General features: G+C 35.0%; 1 protein-coding gene across 3 annotated transcripts in view; it reads left to right on the plus strand.

The window, feature by feature from the left end:
• Nucleotides 1-25,667, plus strand: part of ATRNL1 (attractin like 1) — an 809,729-nt gene that overhangs the window by 145,888 nt on the left and 638,174 nt on the right. For all 3 annotated transcript variants that reach the window (XM_038008819.2, XM_073019389.1, XM_007964178.3), the window contains exons 11-13: nt 17,907-17,991; nt 19,523-19,731; nt 21,046-21,164. In XM_038008819.2, the coding sequence (XP_037864747.1) occupies nt 17,907-17,991; nt 19,523-19,731; nt 21,046-21,164 (413 nt within the window). The remainder of the gene's footprint in view (nt 1-17,906; nt 17,992-19,522; nt 19,732-21,045; nt 21,165-25,667) is intronic.

Consider the following 25,667-nt stretch of genomic DNA (forward strand, 5'->3'; position numbering starts at 1 on the left):
TAAGACACTGCGCTTATTTTTATGGAAGTTGATGAAAGTTTTGTTTGTTTTTCTTCTGGGGAAAAAGTCCCACAAAAAGTATAGATTGTTGTTGTTATTGTTAAAAATCCATGAAGTGGAATTTTGAACTTTTGCAAAAGGTTCTTCAAGGAGCTTCCACACAATGTCTGTACTTGGATGAAGAATTTAAGGTTGAGCTATTTTCTGGCTGACATAATGAGAATGTATTTTTATTTTTTCATATTGTTGAAGATTATGATATATCAAGTTTTATATGTCAAAAAACTTAGGTGAAAAAATTTGGAGAATTTTGTTTCAGAAATAGAAAGATGTCAGATTATGATGATTCTAATTATTACTCTTATTTAATTTCCTTCTATGTGCTAGGTACTAAGTTAAGTAATTTGTATACAAAATCTTTAACCTATCTTGTAGCATGATATTATTATCCTAATTTTCAGAAGATTAAACAGACGACAGTAACAGGAACTTGCCAAAGCCATGCAGGTAGTAGGTGGTAGATATAACTTTTTTAACTCCTGAAATTTATGGTAGTCTTTCTATTTGACTACATCATGCTGATTAGTTGGGCCCATTGTATGTTCTTAATTATGGCAACAAATTACCTTATTCTTAGTAATGCTTGTTTCTTAATGCTGTGGAAATATAGAAGCAAGTATGAGTTCCATTTTTTCAAGCAAGTTGTTCAGACTGGAGGAAGGAATAGCGTATTTTAAACAATTTTATATTTTAACAAAGTTTTTTTTTTTCCCCCTGTGCTAACACTGACAACAAAAACATAAAGACAGTTCCACAATTCAACATAGATTAAAACTGTTTGGCTTTATCTCATTTGATTATTTGTAGGTAGTTCTCAAAAAGGTTCTCTAAGATAATCTGTGTTTATCCTCCTGGGTTTGTAGTATGAAATGTTGGACTATTTTCCTGGGAAAAGGTATTTTTCATGTTATTCTTTATACTTCAACAAATGTCTTTCAAAATAATTGTTTTGCTTATAGAGTATGTTTTTGTGGAAATAGATATAAGCGTTGTATAATAAACCAATTAGGAAACAGAAAAAATGTCATGTTGCTAATTTTTCTTTTCACTGTGGTGCATTAGGACTTTTTTCGTGCATTTATGGAAGGCACTTAAAAACTTAGCTGATTGCTTTGTGTTATATGACGTTTAAAGAAATAGGAATATTTGTACCATTTCTAATTTTTTATTGTTGCAAAATGTATTATGTCAACCTTACTGCCATAGTACATTTTACACAGTCAATATCGCTAATCTTTGGGTATACAACCTTGCCTTCACAGTTCCCATTCTATTATTGCATAATGGATGTAGAAGGCATATGCTGGTGATTTCCAAACATGGCCATACCTTGGCATCCTCTTTGGAGGTTGGCTGGAAAAAAAAAACTAACTTATATAATCAGATTCTTTGAGATTAGATACTGGGCTTCTATGTTTTTAAAAAGTGACTAAAGTGCAGCTGATAATACAGCTAGGATGGTGAATAAGATAGGTTCAGTATAACACATAGCATGACACATTTCTTAATTTGACTGTAACATATGACGTGACACATTTCCTAATGTTCTCGTTTGTAAATCTAATTTGAGGTCAGATTTAATTTTTTTTGTTATTGTTAGCACTGTTATTATTACTTTCAGAAAGCCACCATGACACCTTCTTCAAGGTTAACAAGAACTTTCTGGTTAAGATAACCTTCTATTTAGAATTCACAGAGAATTCTGAAACAAGATGCAAAACAACTTATTGACCGTATTTTTCTTCATCAAAAAGATAATAGAGGATAATATAAACATGAAAATGTAATTTCCTGAGTTAAATTATTTAAGAATGGGTAGGGAATAGGATTTGTATAAGAACTATATCTTGCAGAAAGCAGAATAGCCAAAATTTCAAATGAGATTGAAAGAATAATTGAGTTTTCAGAATAAATTCCCTGAACATAGTGGTTTACTTATGACATTAATTTCCTTATAGGTGATTATTTAAAAACTAAATCAGTAAAAACTGAAAAGTAATTTTGTATTTGAGAAAGTAATATTTTAATTGGCAGTATATAATAATGTATATTCTTAACCATTTTATTATACAGTGAAATTGCAGTTCTGTGTACTCTTAAAAGATCACTTAACTGGCCGGGCATGGAGGCTCACTCCTGTAATCCCACCACTTTGGGAGGTTGAGGCAGGCCGATCACCTGAGGTCGCGAGTTTGAGACCAGCCTGACCAACATGGAGAAACCCCGTCTCTACTAAAAATACAAAAAGCTGGTTGTGGCGGTGCATGCCTTTAATCCCAGCTACTCAGGAGGCTGAGGCAGGAGAATCGCTTTTACCCTGGAGGCAGAGGTTGTGGTGAGCCAAGATCGCACCATTGCACTTCAGCCTGGGCAACAAGACCGAAACTCTGTCTCAAAAAAAAAAAAAAATTCACTTAGCTTATTAATGAAGCCTAGGATACTTGATTTCGCCCGACTCTTTGGAGTGATATATATGTATACGTATATAATACATATAGTTTGGTAAGGCATATAATTTCATAGCAAAATCATATTCAAATTAAGCCATCTAGTTATTTAATTTTTTGGAATACTCAGGCAAGATTATGAAAATTCCAATCTGCTTGCTCTTCATGTTTATAGTTATTTTTATTTTCTGGAGGTTATTTTATTAGTTCCTCTCTCTGTTTATCAGTATTTCTCTATGCATTTTGTTAAACTCTTAGGGCTTTTTCTTGATGAAAGTGGTACCACTTAGCTGGCCACATGAAAGAAACAGTTTCTTTGTAGATCAGGAAAATCCTTAGAATCATTCGCACATTTTTTTTTCAATGTATTTAGCCAACTGTTAACTGTTTTAAGCTTCATTATATCCTTTGCTTAAGGTGTTCTCTTTCTTGTTTGGGGGATTCTATATAAGAAATAGTAGTTTATTCTTTTTTAAAAAGAGGCCACTCAGTAAAAGAAAAAATAACCTTTTATTTTGAGGGAAGGATGAACTAACATTTATCTAATGTTTTCAATAGTGCTTGGCATGTCACACGTGATTTATAATATAATTATTATTACATCTGTGTAGTGTAAATTAGTATATTTAATTTGTAGAAGACTACACTGATTTACCATGGTTAAACCCAAAGTCACACAGGCTATAAGATGTTGTATTCAGAATTTAAAGTTAAGTCTACATTCAGAGTCATTTTGATACCAGCACTATACACTATGATATTTTTTTTTTCCTGGTTTAACAGGAAAAAAAATGGAATTTTAGTTGGAAAGAATTTGTTAGTGTAATAAGACATTCAAAAATAGTTTTTTATCAATAGATTTAATCATATTTCTGAGATGTATTTGAATTTCACTCTACCTGTCCCCCTTCCATAAGTTGATTGGAAAATAGTGACCTCAAGATAGAAAATCTAGGAGAAAAAAAAAGGATAATGGATAATGAATCTCTCTTATTCTTAACAAGTCTACATCCATTTTGACAGACTGTATTGAATACAAAAATTACTGAATAAAGATTAATGAAAAAATGCTCTGAAAAAGCAGACTCTTTAATAAATAGTGCTGGGAAAAGTTGACATTCATTTGCAGGAATATGAAACCACACACTCCCCTCTAAACTAAAAATGGATCAAAACAATAAAACAACAGAAAACAGGAAAGATGCTTCAAGACATGGGTCTGGAGAAGATTTTATGAAAAAGGCCACAACAGCACAGGCAACAAAAGCAAAAGTAAACAAATGCTATCATATAAAAATAAAAAGCTTCTGCAAAGCAAAGGACAATCAACAGAGTGAAAAGACAACCTACAGAAGGGGAGAAAATATTTGCAAACAAATCTGACAGGGGATTAACATCCAGAATATATAAGGAACTAAGAAAATCTCAACAGTAAAAAAAACCACGCCAAACAATTATACCATTTTGTAAATACTTTTTGTGTAAACACAAAAACACACCATTTTGTAAATATTTAACAAAAATGGCAAATGATCTCAACAGACATTTCTCAGAAGAAGACATACAAATAACCAATAATATATGACAGCGTGCTCAACATCAGTGATCATCAGAGAAATACAAATCAAAACACAATGAAGTATCATCTCTCACCATTTAGGATATTTATTATCAAAAAGACAAAAAGTAGAAAGTGCTGGTGAGGATGCAGAATAAAGGGGAAACGTTTTTGGTGGAAATGTAAGCTAGTACAGCCACTATGGAGAACAGTGTGGAGGTTCTTCAAAAAACTACAACTAGAACTATTACATACCACTACTGGACATGTATCCAAAGGAAAGAAAATCAGTATATTAAAGAGACACCCGCACCTCCAGGTTTATTGCAGTACACATCATAACATCCAAGATATGGATAGGGTAAACTGTGCTTATTTTAGAATATTAAAATATTCTAAACTAAATTTAGAATATTAAAATATTTTAAAGTTGGTTCGAAGATATGGAGTATTCCAAGATATGGAACCAACTAGGTTTCTAACAAGAGATGAATGAATTTGAAAAATGTCGTATATATACATGCTGAAATACTATTCAGCCATAAAAAAGAATAAAGTCGGGATGCCCTCTCTCACCACTCCTATTCAACATAGTGTTGGAAGTTCTGGCTAGGGCAATCAGGCAAGAGAAAGAAATCAAGGGGATTCAGTTAGGAAAAGAAGAAGTCAAATTGTCCCTGTTTGCAGATGACATGATTGTATATTTAGAAAACCCCATTGTCTCAGCCCAAAATCACCTTAAGCTGATAAGCAACTTCAGCAAAGTCTCAGGATACAAAATTAATGTGCAAAAATGACAAGCATTCTTATACACCAGTAACAGACAAACAGAGAGCCAAATCAGGAATGAACTTCCATTCACAATTGCTTCAAAGAGAATAAAATACCTACGAATCCAACTTACAAGGGATGTAAAGGACCTCTTCAAGGAGAACTACAAACCACTGCTCAATGAAATAAAAGAGGACACAAACAAATGGAAGAACATACCATGCTCATGGATAGGAAGAATCAATATCGTGAAAATGGCCATACTGCCCAAGGTAATTTATAGATTCAATGCCATCCCCATCAAGCTACCAATGAGTTTCTTCACAGAATTGGAAAAAACTGCTTTAAAGTTCATATGGAACCAGAAAAAGAGCCCGCATCTCCAAGACAATCCTAAATCAAAAGAACAAAGCTGGAGGCATCACGCTACCTGACTTCAAACTATACTACAAGGCTACAGTAACCAAAACAGCATGGTACTGGTACCAAAACAGAGATATAGACCAATGGAACAGAACAGAGTCCTCAGAAATAATACCACACATCTACAGCCATCTGATCTTTGACAAACCTGAGAGAAACAAGAAATGGGGAAAGGATTCCCTATTTAATAAATGGTGCTGGGAAAATTGGCTAGCCATAAGTAGAAAGCTGAAACTGGATCCTTTCCTTACTCCTTATACGAAAATTAATTCAAGATGGATTAGAGACTTAAATGTTAGACCTAATACCATAAAAACCCTAGCGGAAAACCTAGGTAGTACCATTCAGGACATAGGCATGGGCAAAGACTTCATGTCTAAAACACCAAAAGCAACGGCAGCAAAAGCCAAAATTGACAAATGGGATCTCATTAAACTAAAGAGCTTCTACATGGCAAAAGAAACTACCATCAGAGTGAACAGGCAACCTACAGAATGGGAGAAAATTTTTGCAATCTACCCATCTGACAAAGGGCTAATATCCAGAACCTACAAAGAACTCAAACAAATTTACAAGAAAAAAACAACCCCATCAAAAAGTGGGCAAAGGGTATGAACAGACATTTCTCAAAAGAAGACATTCATACAGCCAACAGACACATGAAAAAATGCTCATCATCACTGGCCATCAGAGAAATGCAAATCAAAACCACAATGAGATACCATCTCACACCAGTTAGAATGGCGATCATTCAAAAGTCAGGAAACAACAGGTGCTGGAGAGGATGTGGAGAAATAGGAACACTTTTACACTGTTGGTGGGATTGTAAACTAGTTCAACCATTATGGGAAACAGTATGGCGATTCCTCAAGGATCTAGAACTAGATGTACCATATGACCCAGCCATCCCATTACTGGGTATATACCCAAAGGATTATAAATCATACTGCTATAAAGACACATGCACTTGTATGTTTATTGCGGCACTATTCACAATAGCAAAGACTTGGAATCAACCCAAATGTCCATCAGTGACAGACTGGATTAAGAAAATGTGGCACATATACACCATGGAATACTATGCAGCCATAAAAAAGGATGAGTTTGTGTCCTTTGTAGGGACATGGATGCAGCTGGAAACCATCATTCTTAGCAAACTATCACAAGAACAGAAAACCAAACACCGCATGTTCTCACTCATAGGTGGGAACTGAACAATGAGATCACTTGGACTCGGGAAGGGGAACATCACACACCGGGGCCTATCATGGGGAGGGGGGAGGGGGGAGGGATGGCATTGGGAGTTATACCTGATGTAAATGACGAGTTGATGGGTGCTGACGAGTTGATGGGTGCAGCACACCAACATGGCACAAATATACATATGTAACAAACCTGCAGGTTATGCACATATACCCTAAAACTTCGAGTATAATAATAATAAAAAATAAATTTAAAAAAAAAAAAAAAGAAGTCCTGTCATTGTGGCAACATGATGGAACTGGAAGACATTATGCTAAGCGAAATAAGCCAGGAACAGAAAGTTAAACACTGTATGTTTTCACTCATATGTAGAAGCTAAAACAGGTTGATCTAGAGGAAAAAGGTAGAACAGAGGATACTAGAGTCTGAGGAGGGTAGGGAGAAGTGGTAGGTTACACAGAGAGATTTGTTAAAGAATACAAAATTACAGCTAGATAGGAGGAATACGTTGTAGTGTTCTATAACACTGTAAGATGACTATAGTTAGCTACTATGTATAGTTTCAAATATCTAGAATGAGGATATTGAATATTTCTAACAAAAAGAAATGATAAATGTTCGAGATGATTGATAGGCCAATTACCCTGATCTGATCACTATACATTATATGTATTGAAGTATCACTATCTACTCCATTAATATGTACAATTATTATTTCTTAGTTAAAAAATGTAAAAAAGGAAAAAAGTTTTAAAAAAATCTTACCTCTTGGGGGAAGAAGGAGGAAGGACAAAGAAGTCATGAATGTAGAATGAAAAATTTAAAATAAAATATTAACAGGTAGGATCCAACCATATTTCAAAAGTTGAATAAACTATGATCAAATAGGGTTCATTCTAGATATTCAACTGTGATTCATTATCTGGGAATCTATAATTATAATTTATTAGTTCAAAACTATTAAGGCAACAGGACATATAATTGTATATCAAAACATTATAAAATCATTTCAATTAAGATTAGGTGTCAAAAAGTAATGCCTACTTTGCCTGGCAGAAAGTAAAAAACTAAATAAATATGTATTTAATGTCTTAGGGGACAAATCCTAAGAGAAGGTATGGGTATGAATGAGTTTTTTTAACTGAGAATGAGATAACCTAGAGTAAATTGTGCTTATTTCAGAATATTAAAAGAAGTTTTGAAGTAAGGAGCCAAAAAACAGAACCCCAGTAAAGTACCATCATTTCAGAGGCAGGTGGGAGAAGATATTTGGCAACATCCAGAATGTAATTTTCTATTATAGAAGTATTGAAATGGCCGATATAGGTTTTTCTTTATATTCATCTTGTTATGAGCCTTTTACATACAACCTGTGTGTACGTTCTGTCTTATTTCAAATTTGCAATTAAGACTGACTTATGAATTGGCATTCTAAGTGAAACAGTAAAAGATTTTTTTGTTTTTTTGAGATGGAGTGCAATGGCACGACCTCGACTCACTGCAACCTCTGCCTCCCACGTTCAAGTGACTCTCCTACCTCAGCCTCCTGAGTAGCTGAGATTACAGGCGCCCGCCACCATCCCTGGCTAATTTTTGTATTTTTCAGTAGAGACAGGGTTTCACTATGTTGGTCTGGCTGGTCTTCAACTCCTGACCTCAGGTGATCTGCCTGCCTGGCCTCCGAAAGTGCTGGGATTGCATGCATTAGCCACTGCACCTGGCCAAAAGATTTTTTAAAGTGTCTTTACAGTAATACAGATTATACACACACACACACACACACACACACACACACACACACACACACGTATGTATATGTATATATATAATGAAAAAACATGAGCATTTATGGAAAAAGCCAGTGAATTTACATTTTCCACTTGCAATTTTTTTGTATAATAGTTAAAATAAATCAGTCTCCCTTCAGCTTGAGTTTTAATATAATTTCTATCCCTCACGTGTAAATAGTTTTGATGGTATAGTACTGTTTGCTCAAATTTGGGTTTGAGAGAACAGTAACTCTAAGTTTTTGATCTTATGTGTATTGAGTTCATAATTAATAGTTAGTACCTTAAATAATGAGTAAGTTAACAGGTGTGTTATTTTATTTTTTATTTTTTTAAGCCTGTATTCCAGAGAGTGTATATTACCATGGTCTTCATTCTTTTCATTGTGGCTGTTTTGTTAGTATAGAATATTATTTCTGTAATTTTCATGATGTCAGTAACTATGGAATTTGCTTTAATTTGTTTGGCCTTGAACTGTTTATGAAGTGATAATAATCTAAGTACTCCAGAAATATATTTTCTTCTTGGCAAGAAATATAAATTGTAGTCAGATTAAAAATGTAAGAGACTTTTTAGTGTAAGAATTGGTTTAGACTACATGTAAACACATTATATTTATTTAGTATTGAGCTTTAAGGCATTTGATTTATGCCCACATATCAAGCTGACGTTTTTGTGTTTTCTTCCTCTTGTTATCTGGACGGCAGAGAATTTCCCATATGGCCATAGGGAGGGGTGTTGATGTAGCAGTGGTGGATGACATAAGGATTTGAGCTACATACTTATACAGATTGCTTGTGCCCTGTGTTCCTGCTCATACTTGATCATGGGTACCACTTCCATTTCATATTCTTAGGGTTATTGGTAACAGAACTAGCTCATGATTGCAAACTCCCAACACATAGTCACTTGATTACCCATGGTTGAGCATTCTATTTTTATCTGGACCCAATGGCAAGGCAGTAATAGAGGTATATAACTTTCCACAGCAGATGCTATGGTCTTTGACATGTGTGTGAAGACTGCATTGTGATTCTTTCACTGGGGCTTGCCATAAATTCCACATACTACTTTTTCCAACAGTGACACTACCAAGAACTATAGTATGTACTGGGTCATATGTCCCTAGCTGCGGAGTTGCATGCAGCGTAGACTTCACTGACAGCAGAGCTATTTCCTACCCTGGCTGGAAAGAGCTGGCAGCCTTTAATGTCTTCCAGTATATGGGCTGAAGCAGTATTCCTAGGAGCGGAATGTCCTGCCTTTAGAACACAAAGAGGCCTACCAGATGATTTGCTTTCTTCTTTGTAATGGGAGTTGCAAGAGGCATGATTGGTCTTTTAATTCGGATAAGCTGTCTGAGAATGTTCTTGTCCACTGGACCACTAAATATTTTACCAACATGAAAGTCTCTGAATCTTTGTAGATTTTATTTTCCACCCTTTGAAGCATATGTCTTAAGAAGGTCTCTGTTGCATTATTCTTGCCCATCTGGCCCAATTAGCTAATGGTGTTAATGTAGTAGGACAACGTAATGTTCTGCAAGATATTCAACGGGATCAAATGTATTCTGACTATGTATGACAAAAGAGAGCAGAATTAATATCATCCTAAGGTGAAATTGTGAAAGTATACTAGTTTCCCTTCCATGAGAATGCAAACGATTTTTGATCCTCTTTTTCGATAGTTAGCAAAGAACACATTTGCCAACTCCATGGCCATGTTAATTTGCTCTAATAAAACATATACGTCTTGCATAGCACCTGCAATTTTAGTTCTACTTGGTGGTAGGTGACTGCTATCCTTTAAACTTTGTTTGGGCCAAACTGATGGTTTAGATGGAGATTTGATGAGGTCCATTATCCTGGCATTATTTTGATTCTTTAGGGTGATACTAATTGCTTCTATCCACTCTCTCTGGAATGTGATAGTATTTTAAAATTTATTGTGTTACCCAGAGGATAAAAGCTCCCAGAGGCCTCCACTGTGATAACCAAGGACCAAATATGGTAGGTGTTGTGCCATTTACTAAGTCTGTTTATTCCAATTCTGTATCCAGCGACTCACTGGGTGAGTCTGTGACCCAGTGGACCCATTTTGAGCTGGACCTTGTCCAGGATTCCTTTTGTTTCCTCATCCCCATATATCCTTACTATAAAAAGAGGCAATAATGATACTTGTATCTGCAGGTGTCAGTGTCAACTCAGACTCTGTGTTCAATAGTACTTGAAATGTTTGTGATGCCTTTCTTTCTAGACTACAATTTAACCAATAAAATTATTATGGATGTTTTTGAGGAATAGCTAGGGAAATTAATAACACATACACTTGCTGTGGTATTTAAGAGTCCTCCTTCCTGCACCCCAGAATTTAAAATTTATCATCTCTGGATTTCAAAAATGGCTCATGCCCAGAAATTGAGCAATACATTGTGACTTTTTAATTGCAGCATCTACAGTTAGCCTCCTGATCATCCATCCTTGTTTTCTTTTGATAATGTAAGTTGGGAATACCCTTGTTGACTATCTGTTTTGCCTCTAGGGATACTATGTTCTGTTAAATATCTCTATAATTCTTTATAAGTTAATTCCCTTGATTGATACTTTTGACCTTGCTGCTCATTACAATAATTACCCTCTACTTGGACTGGCTTCTGTTACTTCAGTGTTACCAGCTGGCCTCTGTTGTCCTGTTGTTTCCCATCATTGGGCTCAGTTCTGTTACAGTTTCTTCTATCATCAGCTTTGTTCTATGGAGGAGACCCACGAAATTCTTAGTGATGCTAGTTGGTGTCTCTCCCACCATCATATTCTTCATGGCTTTGGTAATTGTCATATCATCTGGCCCTTTCCATAGGTAAAATGGCCTGGTGGGTTTTCTGGCATTATATAGTATATTGGTTTCAGCATGTGCACATTTTTAGACTTTTAATCACTGCCTTTACTGTTTGCTATGGCAGTTCCGGCATTTTGACCTTACTTAGCATGGGGTATATTTTTCATGTTTCTAGGAGTCATCCAGATAGCAAGTTAACATCACCTCTTGTGGCATCCTTGTCAGAAAGGTAAATCCTGCATCTTGGGAGAAGGCTTTCAAATCAATAAACTCTCCCTAATCTAATGATAAGGTTCTGGACTGCTTGATCAAGCTCCCCTCTGAACCGTATACCACCTGTACTCTCCCATCTCCTTCCAACATGTACTGTCTAGCTGTCTAGGTTTTTTTTTGTTTGTTTGTTTTTGAGACAAGAGTCTTGCTCTGTTGCCCAGGCTGGAGTACAGTGGCGTGACCTCGGCTCACTGCAACCTCCGTCTCCTGGGTTCAAGCAATTCTGCCTCAGCCTCCTGAGTAGCTGGGACTACAGGCACCTGCCACCACACCCGGCTAATTTTTTTGTACTTTTAGTAGAGACGGGGGTTTCACTATGTTGGCCAGGCTGGTCTTGAACTCTTGACCTTGTGATCCACCCACCTCGGCCTCCCAAAGTGCTGGGATTACAGGCGTGAGCTACCGCAACCGGCGAAGGTCTTACAGATTCTTTGGTGGTATACTCTCTTTCTTTCCTTAGCAGTCCCAGCATGTACCTGGATGAGTTATGTTGATACCCAACCCAAGTTATAGGCCCTCTGGCCAGTACTGAAGATGTGAGCAGATCCTGACCTGGGCCACAGGTCTTGCTGGAGAGTAACCTCTACGTGGTGTTTAAGCAAAGGCAGAGTGCTATCTGTGTTTTAGGAGGGTAGGGTGGATCATTTCTGCAGTGTCAGATGATTCAGGAAAATCTGAGAATTCAAAATTTGGGGAGATTTTAAGGAGCATCAACTTCTGATACTCCCATTTTGTCTGTCAGAGTCCTTTTTCTTCTGGGGCTTGACCTTCTTAAATGGCAGATCTTCTATAATTGGCAGTCTTTTTATATGGTACTGAGGAGACCCTCTGGCTTTATCAGCCTTTCATTATCTTTTTTTAGAGCACACTGGGGCTAAGCAGTAGACATGCAATTCTAATATCTTAATAGTTACCCTTCCTCATGTTTTTCAAGCATCTAGTACTTCACTCCTGCTATACTATTCCCTTCTATTGGCATGCCATCCTAATTTACCACTAGTTTAAGTTTTTGCAGTTACTTGATGGCCACTTTGTGCCAAGAGCTGTCTGTGCTCCACCTACCACCAATGATGAGTTTTTCATTGCTAGCCTGGCAATGTATGATCCAGCTCTCAAACTCCAACTTATTTCTTACTTTCTTATACCATTCCTGAAACAAGTCAGAGTTTGAGTCCTCTAGAAAGCAGACTCTGAGGCAGAGTTTAGTATTCATGATGTTAATTGGGAGTACACTTACAATCAATGCCTTTGCAAGAGGTAGGGGGATGAAGCAGAATTGGACAAAGGGAGAAGCTGAGTTGTGATATGGACAGATAACCTTAGACAACCCTGTAAGGATTGACTGAAGGCAAAATAATTGGTCATACTTCTCCCATGTTGGGCTGGAATGGCCAGGCCTTTTTACTGCCACATTTATCAGTCATTGGATATGGGTCATTCTAGGAAGGGTGTGCCCTTGAGCGAAGTGGGCCTGTGTTCCTCAGGCAGTTTGTGAGGTAGCTTGCAACTGACCATTCACTGACAGCACTACTAGCAACCCAGACAACAAATTTGTTTTTTTGAATGATGATCTGGGCAGCATATATCCATGTCTACCAGAAATATCCAAACTTCAGATGATTAACACCGAATACAAATTTATTTTTCACCTATTATACATGTTCATCATTGGTTGGCAGGGCAGTTTTTTTTTTTTTAATTATTATACCTTAAGTTCTAGGTACATGTGCACAATGTGCAAGTTTGATGCATAGGTATACATGTGCCATGTCGGTTTGCTGCACCCATCACCTCATCATTTACATTAGGTATTTCTCCTAATGCTATCTCTTCCGCAGCCCTCCACCCAACAACGGGCCCTGGCGTGTGATGTTCCCCGCCCTGTGTCCAAATGATCTCATTGTTCAATTCCCACCTATGAGTGCGAACATGCAGTGTTTGGTTTTCTGTCCTTGTGATAGTGTCCTGAGAATGATGGTTTCCAGCTTCATCCATGGCCCTGTAAAGGACATGAACTCATCCTTTTTATGGCTGCATAGTATTCCATGGTGTATATGTGCCACATTTTCTTAATTCAGTCTATCATTGATGGACATTTGTGTTGATTCCAAGTCTTTGCTATTGTGAATAGTGCCGCCATAAACATATGTGTGCATGTGTCTTTATAGTAGCATGATTTGTAATCCTTTGGGTATATACCCAGTAATGGGATGGCTGGGTCAAATGGTAATTCTAGTTCTAGATCCTTGAGGAATCACCACACTGTCGTCCACAATGGTTGAACTAATTTATACTCCCACCAGTAGTGTAAAAGCATTTATATTTCTCTACATCCTCTCCTGCATCTGTTGTTTCCTGACTTTTTAATGATTGCTATTCTAATTAGCATGAAATGTTATCTCATTGTGTTTTTGATTTGCATTTCTCTGATGACCAGTGTTGATGAGCATTTTTTCATGTGTCTGTTGGCTGCATAAATATCTTCTTTTGGGAAGTGTCTGTTCATATCCTTTGCCCACTTTTTGATGGGGTTGCTGTTTTCTTGTAAATTTGTTTGAGTTCTTTGTAAATTCTGTATATTAGCCCTTTGTCAGATGGGTAGATTGCAAACATTTTCTCCCATTCTCTAGGTTGCCTGTTCCCTCTGATGGTAGTTTCTTTTGCTGTGCAGAAGCTCTTTAGTTTAATTAGATCCCATTTGTCTATTTTGGCTTTTGTTGCCATTGCTTTGGTGTTTTAGTCATGAAGTCCTTGCCCATGCCTTTGTCCTGAATGGTATTGCCTCGGTTTTCTTCTAGGGTTTTTATGGTTTTAGGTCTAACATTTGTCTTTAATCCATCGTGAATCAATTTTTGTATAAGGTGTAAGGAAGGGATCCAGTTTCAGCTTTTTACATATGGCTAACTAGCTTTGCCTGCACCATTTATTAAATAGGGAATCCTTTCCTCATTTCTTTTTTTTGTCAGATTTGTCAAAGATCAGATGGTTGTAGACGTGTTGTGTTATTTCTGAGGCCTCTTTTCTTTTCCATTGGTCTATATCTCTGTTTTGGTACCAGTACCAAGCTGTTTTGGTTACTGTAGCCTTGTAGTATAGTTTGAAGTCAGGTAGTGTGTAGTATAGTTTGAAGTTATTTAAGAATAAAAATGTATTATCCTACCTGGCTTATCTGTAAATAATATCACAGATATATACTATCAGAAATAGTAAAAACTGAACTTTAGCTAAGTGCAGTGGTGTGCACCTGTAATTCAGAAACTCTGGAGGCTGAGGCAGGAGGAGTGCTTGAGACCAGGAATTAATTTAGACCAGCCTAGGCAATATAGCAAGACCACGTCTCCAAAAAGCAAATAAGAAACTGAATATTGCTCTAAAAAATTATAATATAAAGGTATAAAGAATGGAGGGAGAGAAAGTATGTGTGTGTAAGTCTATGTAAGAGCTTCACCGTCTGAAGAAGGAAGTCAGACATATTATCTGAAACTGGGAACGAGGCATGCTGTTTAGGACAGATGAAAATACAAAAAAACAAAAACAAACTCTTTCTAGCTGTTTATTTAGAATTAAAAGTGCTTACCTCTGTGATTCTGGAATATGCTTTGGGAAGATAGGGGGCAGTGGATTTTTTTTTTGATAAACCTTGTAGAAATATTGGATGTTTGAGCTTCACATATGTATATATTTAAAAATAATAAAAGCAAACTATAACAGTATAGAAATTAAATGATGCACACGTTAGTGGGTCAAGGATAAATGTTCAAAAATTGGGAAAATTAGTGCATGGACATATACTTGGAAATTTCCATCTGGAAAATATGATATATGGGAAAAATTAAGTTTGATGCTTACCAGATATACAAAAATAAGTTCCAAAAAGATTGAAGACCAAAATAGTAAAAGCCAACTGAAAACCTTTACTAGAAAGTTAGAGATTATTTTTAAAATCTGTTTGCTGAATAAACAAGCACAGATCATAAGGTAACCTAAAAGTAAGACCAACTTTCTGTAAAACAAGATTTCATAAACTAAGTGAAAAAAAGATGCTGTAGCATGGAAGAATAAATGGTAATACATATAGCCAGCAAAGGATTAGTATCCAGAGTATTTAATCAAGAATTCTTTAAATTATTAAGAAAAAGACAAAAAGCAAATAGAAAAATGTGCATGTCTTGAGCAGTGATCTCATAGAAGACTAAAACAAATAACCTATACATGTGAAAATAAGTTGACTCACCAGTAACTGGAAAAATGCAAAATCAAGCCATTTATCAGATTGGTAAAAGTTTATAGTCTGATAGAGCTACATATTGTAGAGAATATAAAACAAGAGGAACTGTTGTACACTGCTAATGTGGGTCAACACAACTACTTTGGGGAGCAAACTGGGAAAATCTAGTAAAATCGAAGTTGTGTCTTTTCTTATACCTCTTGGAAATCTGGAGAAACCTTCAAAATATGCACAAGATACATATAACAGTGAATATACCAACATGACCTGTAATAGGAAAAAATCTTTAAAAAGGCTAATCATTGACAGTTTAATGGGTAAATATTTCACATAGTCATAACATGGAAAACTCTAACATGGTTACAATGATTGCACAGTACCACTTAATATCTATAAATTTAAATGAGCTGTATAATTGACATTTCTCCAAAGATATACAAATGCCCAATAAGCACATGGAAAGATGCTCAACATCACTAATCATTAGGGAATGCGAGTCAAAACCACAGTGGTATACTTATTCATACTCATTAGGATGGCTATGATACAAAAAACAGAAAATAACAAGGGTTGACGAGGACATGGAAACATTTTTGTTCCTTTTGCATTACTGGTAAAAATGTAAAATGGTCCAGCTACTATGGAAAACAGAATGACAGTTTCTTAAAAAATTACACACAGAATTACTGTATGATCCATTAATCAAATGGACCTCATACAAGTTATTTACCTTCCCATAGGTCTGATTCTTCATTTCTAACATAGGGTAGTACCTGCTTAATCAATTTCACTGGATTCTTATAAAGAGCATTTTAAGATATGCAGATGAAAACACTTTGGAACTTTTATATATACTTTATATATAAAAGTATACAATTTATACTTTATATAATTTCTTTTGCACCAACCTAATAGTACTACACACATATAATGTACATTTCTTAAATTAACTCTAACATGTAAAATTGGCAGTCTGTTATTCTTTATCATAGGCCTCTATAATAATATTTTCTGAAATGTGATCTTCAGAGCATTGACTCTTGAGGATCTTAATAGGCATTATGTGAAAAGTGCTCCTTTGGACAACACATTGGGAAAACACTGTTACATAAAGTTAGGTTAGGTTTTGTACCTTTACGCTCTCTGTTTAGAGAGTATTTAATAGGCAGATACACCTTGTGGACTTAAAAGACAGATTATACAAACTAAATGAATACACTTTTTTGGGGGAGATTTGTGTTTCCTGGAGTATACTTTAGCATATGCAAGTCAACATGTATTTTATTGTTCTCAGTCTTTCAACATCATTTTCTAAACTTACAGTTTTGGTTTTTATAACTTTTTGATATTAATTAATAAAATATTGAGTTGAAACCAAATTTATTTTATTATTGTTATAGATATAATTACTTAAATAAGAAAACAAGTAATTCATTACTTTAACTTTTACAACTAACTATACTTAAGATTATTTTCTTGTTCCATAAAGGCTTTTACCTAAACAAAATTAATTTGTTTTAAAAGATCTTGTTATATCTATATGCTTTTATGAAATACCAAGGCATGCCTTTATAGATATGACATTTCTAAGAAGGTGAAATCTAAAACACTGTATTGACAATGTTACTAGTCATTGAATGATGAATTATTTTAAATCTCAAATTTATGTTAGTATATATGTCAATTTTGAGTTTATATTGAAATACACATTTTTCTTAACCACTTTCCATAGTTTTTATATAGTTCATAGATTATTTATGATTTTCATTTTTTATCTAGAAATTTTGCAGTTAAAATAATTCCCTTCTACATAAAAAAACTTTTCTTTTGAAATATCAAATCATTAAAGTGATTTAAATGTTTTATCCTGATGATTATATTTTTAGGTATTATTTCAGCGGACATTATATATGCCATTTACTTTTGTATGCATACATGTAATATTTGATTCAGTATTTAACTTTCAAATAGGTGTGCCCTATACTGACATTCATAAGTTTTACCTGGTATATTTAATAAAGATATGTCTTTGAAATTATCTTCCAATATAAAATACCTCTACGTTCATTCCTTTCATTTTCTTATTCTCATATGCTTAAAATTATTTATGGGAATTCTTGGCAAGAGTCATTTTTATTTAAGGAATAGTGCTAGTTGAGTAATTATGCTAAATTGAAGGTCATGGAAAATTAGTGAGAATTTTTTTTTGGCTTCCTGCTTGTGCATAGTATATCTTTAATTTGGCCAATGATGTTTTTATGTTATTTGTCTTAGTTTATTATTTTATTTCAGTTTTTGGTTTTCTGTTCTCTTTTTTCTAGCTTGTGATGAATGGAAAATACTACCAAAACCAAATCTTCATAGAGACGTCAACAGATTTGGACACTCTGCAGTAGTCATTAATGGGTAAAAGAAGCACATTTCCAATTTTTAGAGGGTCACCGATATCAGTCATACTATCCTCATATTCTGGTATTCTTTTTGAAAATTATCGTTGGTACTTAGTGGTATTGGATTTTATGCATCTCTGCTCTACCATAGAATACATTTTGATTTGTTAATCATATCTTTTTCCTTTCTTGTTTAATATATTTAAGGGACATGGGAATAGGTAAAAGAAAGGTGCCGAGATAAAACATCAGATACCTTTCTATGTCATCCTGCCTTCTTTTCTTTTTCCAGAGATCAGATAAGGAATGACTCTTCTTTTAAAAAGATGGAACTGAAATGATAGAGAGGCTAGCCCCATATTTCTATCAAGGAGAACAAGGAAAGTGAGAAGAATTAGATTCTCATTTTAGTTCTGTCATTTACGAAATGGGTGATTTTTGACAAGTCTCTTAACCTCTCTGGACCTTACAGTCCTTATATCCATTGAGAAATTGGACTCGATGGTCATTACATTGCCTTCCCCATTTAAGTTAATATAATTTTTGTATTTCTATCTCAAAATTTTGGTAATTTGGAATCCAGTGACAGGTAACAATCTGCTAGCTCATTTAGTAGCTTAACATTTGTAAATCAGAATGACCTTTTTATAAGCCCATTTTTATTACCACCTTATCCTAAATATGTAAAAATTCTCCACTATTGCCACAAAATGACTTGACCACAATGAAACTGTGTAAGTGATATCAATTGGCTGTCCAAACAGTAATAAATGAAAACTGTGAAACATAAAACCTCTTGGGTTCTCTGGTTGATTTTTATTTTACCTTTTTAAATAATAAAATACATTTTGGAAGCCTTTTTTGGCTGATTCAATTTATTATGTTAATAATATTTTTGACATGAAAAATATGCTGTTTTAAGGGCATCTCAACCTTTTTTGGCACTGGTTAGAATTAATTTAGTATTGTCTAGGCATCTCTTTCCAGACTGAAATTTTAAAAATCTTTTTGATTATTTTACTCTTAGTTTTCTTATTTTAAAAGAATGAAACACCATAAGAAGAATTCTGTGTCTAATTTCAGAATTCTGTGTCTATATTGAAAAGTTATAATTCCAAATAGCAGTTCTAAAGTGTGTCTTGTCTATGTACAGCTATTATCTTTTTTAAAAAATATTGTTTACTACCTTATTAAAAACAACACTTATTTTTCTGACAAAGGGATGTTGTATATAATCCTTGTTTTTTTTTCCTTTCTTGTATTAACAATAAAACATGTTTTGAAGACTTAGTGTTTTCTTAATATATTAAGATTTATAGAATATTTCATATTTTGTCTGGAAAGTCTTCAAGAAATTATATAGTACTTCCTCTGGTGTTTTTATATCATATTGTATGCTAGAAATATGATCTTAAAGAACAGAACTAACAGAAGTACTTAAAATAGTATAAAATGTATATTTAAATCTGTGCTTATTTTTATAACTAAATCATTAGATAGAGACTTTTAACAGTGTTTCTTTAAGATTCTTGTTTTGTTTTTAATAGGTCCATGTATATATTTGGGGGATTTTCTAGTGTACTCCTTAATGATATCCTTGTATACAAGCCTCCAAATTGCAAGGCTTTCACAGATGAAGAACTTTGTAAAAATGCTGGTCCAGGGATAAAATGTGTTTGGAATAAAAATCACTGTGAATCTTGGGAATCTGGGAATACTAATAATATTGTTAGAGCAAAGTGCCCTCCTAAAACAGGTAAATTTCTTCTTCTTTTCCTCTCTCTGGCAGCAAAATTTCTCTTCTACAGAAGTAGAAATATCTTCTGCTTATAAGAATTACTTTAGTAGCTACAGAAATGAAAAATTTATAATACCCTAATTAGGAATTCTAATGTTTGAACCTAGTGATTAATAATTTAATATCTTTATTAGCTATTTTTAGTTTTATTTTTGAAATCTGTATATATAGTATATATATATCAATATATATAACATGGTCATATATATGAATTATTTTCTAATATAAGTTTAAAATACTTTCCAATACATCATTTCTAAGATATATTGTTAGATTTAAAGAAATAAAATGAAATAATTTATTTTCCATGCAGTATTTTTTTTTCCTGAATTATTGCTAAACCACACCATAAAGTAAAAAAATTTTCTAGCATTTCATGACTAATGTTCTGGTATTACATTTCTTATAGAATGGTGAATAAATAAATGAGACTTATGAAAAGTTACCAGTCAATTATTAATCAGTTAGCTAATTAACTATTTGGATAAATATTATTTGGTGTTTTAAATGATGGGAGTTATTATACATTTTTGAGGCTATAATTAGTAAATGTATTTTTAAGTTTTACTAATGTGTATTAATTCAGATGTATTTTGATATCTTTAGAAAGGATGATAAACAGAATTTGTTATGATGTTTTCTTTTGTATATATAGTAATACCCTTTGTTCAATAAAATGTCTGTAAATCCTTTGATCTTCTCTAAAATATGTGAATTTATTTACTTAATTTTATTTTTTGAGACAGAGTCTCACTCTGTCAACCAAGCTGGAGTGCAGTGGTGTGATCAAACTCCATCTCCTGGGTTTAAGCAATTCTGCTGCCTCAGCTTTCCGAGTAGCTGGAATTACAGGCGTGTGCCGCCACACCTGGCTAATTTTTGTATTTTTAGTGGAGATGGGTTTCGTGATGTTGGCCAGGCTTGTCTTCAACTCCTGACCTCAAGTGATCCGCCTGCCTTGGCTTTTCAAAGTTCTGGGATTGCAGACATGAGCTACCGCGCCTGGCCCAAATGTGTGAATTTAAAGTGACTGTAGGATCCTTGTATATTGAATAATTAAAATGAGGGTAAAAGGTCTCGAAAATCCTGTAAACACAGTTGAACTACAAATGTTGTCTTAATCTTTAGAAAACTTACTTTGAAACCGAAGGTCATTTCTTTGGTTAAAAAATGTCTTAGTGATTCTTAATGATTCTTAAATAGATATTGTAAATTAAGAAGAGTAAGGTTTTCTTTTTTGTGCTGATATATTGTCTCCCATTTGTATTATAGCTGCTTCTGATGACAGATGTTACAGATATGCAGATTGTGCCAGCTGTACTGCCAATACAAATGGGTGCCAATGGTGTGATGACAAGAAATGCATTTCGGCAAATAGCAACTGTAGTATGGTCAGTATTTATGGGTAAATGGTGCTGTAGTTATAACACACTGCTGCTTTATGATCATTAGCTTACCATTTAATAGCACTGTAGAAAAAACGCACTTTACACATTAAGACATTTAGAAAGTATATAGGGAATCATTCACTTCTTAGTAAATTGTAAAGTTAGGCTGGTTTGTTGTTCAAATTTGTCAGTCTAGATTCCATTTTGGATCCATCAACTTTACTTCTTTTCATAGATGAGACTGGGAACATTTTTTAAAAACTGATATTAAAAAAGACTATAACTGTAAATATTATCTTCTGTCCTAATGAAAATAAGATTATATAGGTAGGTATTGAAATAATTCCCAGTGGATTCCTGTCAGACATGCATTAGTGGTCGTGTGGTCTAGTGCTTTGTTTTCACACTTTGTGTGTAAGTTTAGCCTGAGCTGTTGGTAGTAGTAGCTTCTCTTTTAACTGTCTATACATTAGTGGTTCTCAAGTTGAGGCAATTTTATCTCACAGGGGACATTTCGCGGAGACATTTTGGTTGTCACAAATGTGGAGCTGCTATTGTCATCTAATAGGTAGAAGCAAGGGATGCTGCTAAACATTCTATAATTTTTATAAGATTTTTTAAAGGCCTTTTACATCTAAAGTAGAGTTTTAGCACTATTGACATTTTAAGCCCTATAATTATTTGTTTATTTGTTGTGGGAGAGCTGTTCTATATATTGCAGAATTTAAAAAAATCTTATAAAATATTTATGGCAGATGAAAATGGATTAAGAGCAGCAAAAATTAAGATTTTAAGTGGTAGCATCTAAACATTCTATGTTTTGTAGAAGATATCAACAAATTGAAAGGAAAAATTTAAAAAAGTAGTATTTAGTAGGATTAAAGATTTTTTTTTTTTTCTTTGAGACAGAGTCTTGCTCCATCACCCAGGCTGGAATGCAGTGGCATGATCTTGGCTCACTGCAACCTCCACCTCCTGGGTTCAAGTGATTCTTATGCCTCAGCCTCCTGAGTAGCTGGGATTATAGGCAAGCACCACCATGCCTGGCTAATTTATATTTTACTAGAGACAGGGTTTCACCATGTTGGCCAGGCTGGTCTTGAACTCCTGGCCTCAAGTGATGTGCCCACCTCAGCCTCCCAAAGTGCTGGGATTACAGGCATGAGCCACTGTACCCAGCCTAAAGATTCTTTTATGGGCCTATAGCTTAAGTAAAAATAAATAGTGTGGATACATATTTCCAACTGAATATAATGTATTATTTTTTATTTTTTGGAATTTTTATTAATGAAAGTATCTACTTGTTTTTCAAGATAGCAGGCAGAGCTAAAAGGCAAAGAAAAGGGAGTTGAAACTAAGTAAAAAATTTGATTGTATAATTAAAAAAATTTCTCCACTAATTAATAATTCAAAATATGTAAGTTTTATGATTTTAATCTAATATTCAAAACTTAAAATGGAGGGAAATTTGCAGTTACTGACTCATTAGATTGAACCCTTTTGTTTTCATACATATTCTGTTGTTGTGTACTTTCCAGTGATACAAGTTGTTTTAATAACAAGATATACTTCAATTTTATTTGAGTTTTAACATTAATATAACATGGTTATGTTTTGCAAATTTAAATTACATTTTAAGATACCCACTAATATTCATCTAATGGAAGTTATTTTAGTAGAAGTGGGAGTTGAATAAAATAAGACATGGGAATCAGGGACTTGTATTACAGTTCTTCAGAGAAACAGAATCTGTCTATATATATACATATATACACAGTTTGTAGATATATAAATATATATTTGTTTATATATAATATATAAATATATAATATGTATGTACATAATGAGATTTATTATAAGAAATGGACTCATGTGGTTATAAAGGTTGAGAAGTCCCAGGATCTGCCATCTGCAAACTGAAGACCCAGGAAAGTTGATGATGTAAATTCCACTCCACGTATGGAGGCTTGAGAACCAGGAGTGCAGATGGTGTAAGTCTCAGTCCAAGAGCAAGAAAAGGCAGAGAGAGGAAATTCTTCCTCCCTCTACTTTTTCATTCTTTCAGGCCCTCAGTGGATTGGATGATGCCCACCATAGGCAGAGCATTTTACTTTACCTGGCTTACCAATTTAGTCTTATCCAGAACTCCCCACAGACATATCCAGAAATAATGCTTAGCCTAATATGTGACCACCCCATGTCTTGGAAAAGTTGACACATAAAATTAACCATTGCAAATCTACACCCTTTGTCAACTTGGCACCTATACATAGCTACATAAACCATACTTAATTTTCAAATGAAGATAATAACTAGGTCATATTCTACCTAACATGATACAAGTACCCTGTGTACAACTGGAAAACACATCAATCTCTTTCTCAGAAAAGGAGGTAAAGTCCTTGAGTGATATTTGCTCCTCTCCTTGATATTCTATAACTTAAATACTATGATGTAAAATCAACAGTGCTTAAATTCTGATATGAGCATCTTATGTTACATGATGAGGGAATAAGAGGGGAATGAAAACAAAGATATTACACACAAACACACACATAGATGTATTCTTAGCAAAATGAGGAGGAAATACAATTACAGTCCTTATTTCTGTAACTGATTGCGTGTTTGTAGCTACTATTTATACATATATTCCTTTTTAAAATTATACTTTAAGTTCTAGGGTACATGTGCACAACGTGCAGGTTTGTTACATATGTATACATGTGCTATGTTGGTGTGCTGTACCCATTAACTTGTCATTTATGTTAGGTATATCTCCTAATGCTCTCCCTCCCCCCTTCCCCCACCCCACGACAGGCCCCGGCGATTCCTCAAGGATCTAGAACTAGAAATACCATTTGACCCAGCCATCCCATTACTGGGCATATACCCAAAGGATTATAAATCATGCTGCTATAAAGACACATGCACACGTATGTTTATTGTGACACTATTCACAATAGCAAAGACTTGGAACCAACCCAAATGTCCATCAATGATAGACTGGATTATATGTATATTCTTACCTAACCATTCTGTATTTCCTTTACCTTCAGCAAGCACCTTACCTGCTTGTGGTTTTTTACCTGTTAGGGTGACTCAAACCTTTATTCTTGAAGGGTCATTCTTCATTAGTAGTCCTGCTTGAATTGGATTGTTGTAGTTTTCCACTGATCTCAATCACAGGGTAATATAATTTGGATATTTGTCCCCGTCCAAATTTATGTTGAAATGTAATCCCCAGTCTTGGAGGTGGAGCTTGGTGGGAGGTGTTTGGATCACAGGAGTGGATCCCTCATGAATGGCTTGGGCCATCCGCTTGTTGATAAGTGAACTCTCGCTCTGGGTTCACTTGAGATCTGGTCGTTTAAAAGTGTGTGGCATCTCCACCTCCACTCTCACTCTTGCTCCTGTTGATTTAGAGGTGTAAGGAACCTAAAGTGGCCAAGTGGCAGTCTTAATTTCCAATTCTATGGAATCAGTGTTGTGTTTTCTGGAAAAAAATATTCCTTCCTCTGGAATTAAGACATCTAGGTCAGCAAAGAGTAAGGTCACAAGAACAGGAAGAAAAGTTTTGCTAATGAATTACTAGGGACAATAGTGAGTAGTACCACTCCCATTTCCAACCCTTGATTCTTGGTCCCATAAATTCTGGCTGTGAGAAAAAGAGCACAATGTACTGGATGCCGACTCAGAGCTTATATGGCTTTCTGGAGAACCCTTCTCTCAGCCTTGCAAGGTATTACTACTTAGCTGGCACTGTAACTGAATCATCAAAAGCCCATTCCACTGTTTTATGAAACAAGTTGCTTGATGATTGTAGGGAACATGATAAGACCAGTGAGCATAGGCCCATTGCTGTCCTTCATGTGCTGTGATGTGGGTTCCTTGGTCAGAAGCAATGCTGTGTGGAATACCAAGATAGTAGAAAAAGAATTCTGTAAATTTACTGATGGGAGTTTTGGCAGAAGCATTGTGAGCAAGGAAGGCAAATCTGTAGCCAGAATAAATGTCTGTTTCAGTAAAAACAAATGCTTCCCTTTCCCTGATGGAAGCTCTGTTAACCTGCCTCCAGGTAGCTGGCTGATTACCTAGGGGGATGGCGCCATATCAGGAGCTCAGTGTTGGTTACTGCTCAGTGTTGGGTCCTCAGCAGTGGTCATAGCCATGACCACAAGGTCATGGCCCTGGTGGATGGAAGTCCATTTTGCTGAGCCCATGCATAATCTCCATCCCTGCCACCATGGCCTTTTTGTTCATGATGTTGAGTGATGACACAGGTGGCTAGGGAAGAAGGTATCCATAGAACTGGTCATCTTATCCATGTGATTGTTAAAATACTCTTTTGCTGATGTCACCTTTTGGTGAACATTTACACTGGGTACAAGTATCTTCACTTATTTGCCATTCAGCGAGATCTGTCCACATCCCTTTTCCACAAATTATTTTTTTTGTCATCAATTTTCCATTCATGTTCCTTCCAAGTTCCTGACCATACAGGCAAAC

The sequence above is a fragment of the Chlorocebus sabaeus genome, chromosome 9 (genome assembly GCF_047675955.1).
Source record: "Chlorocebus sabaeus isolate Y175 chromosome 9, mChlSab1.0.hap1, whole genome shotgun sequence".
Taxonomy (NCBI): domain Eukaryota; kingdom Metazoa; phylum Chordata; class Mammalia; order Primates; family Cercopithecidae; genus Chlorocebus; species Chlorocebus sabaeus.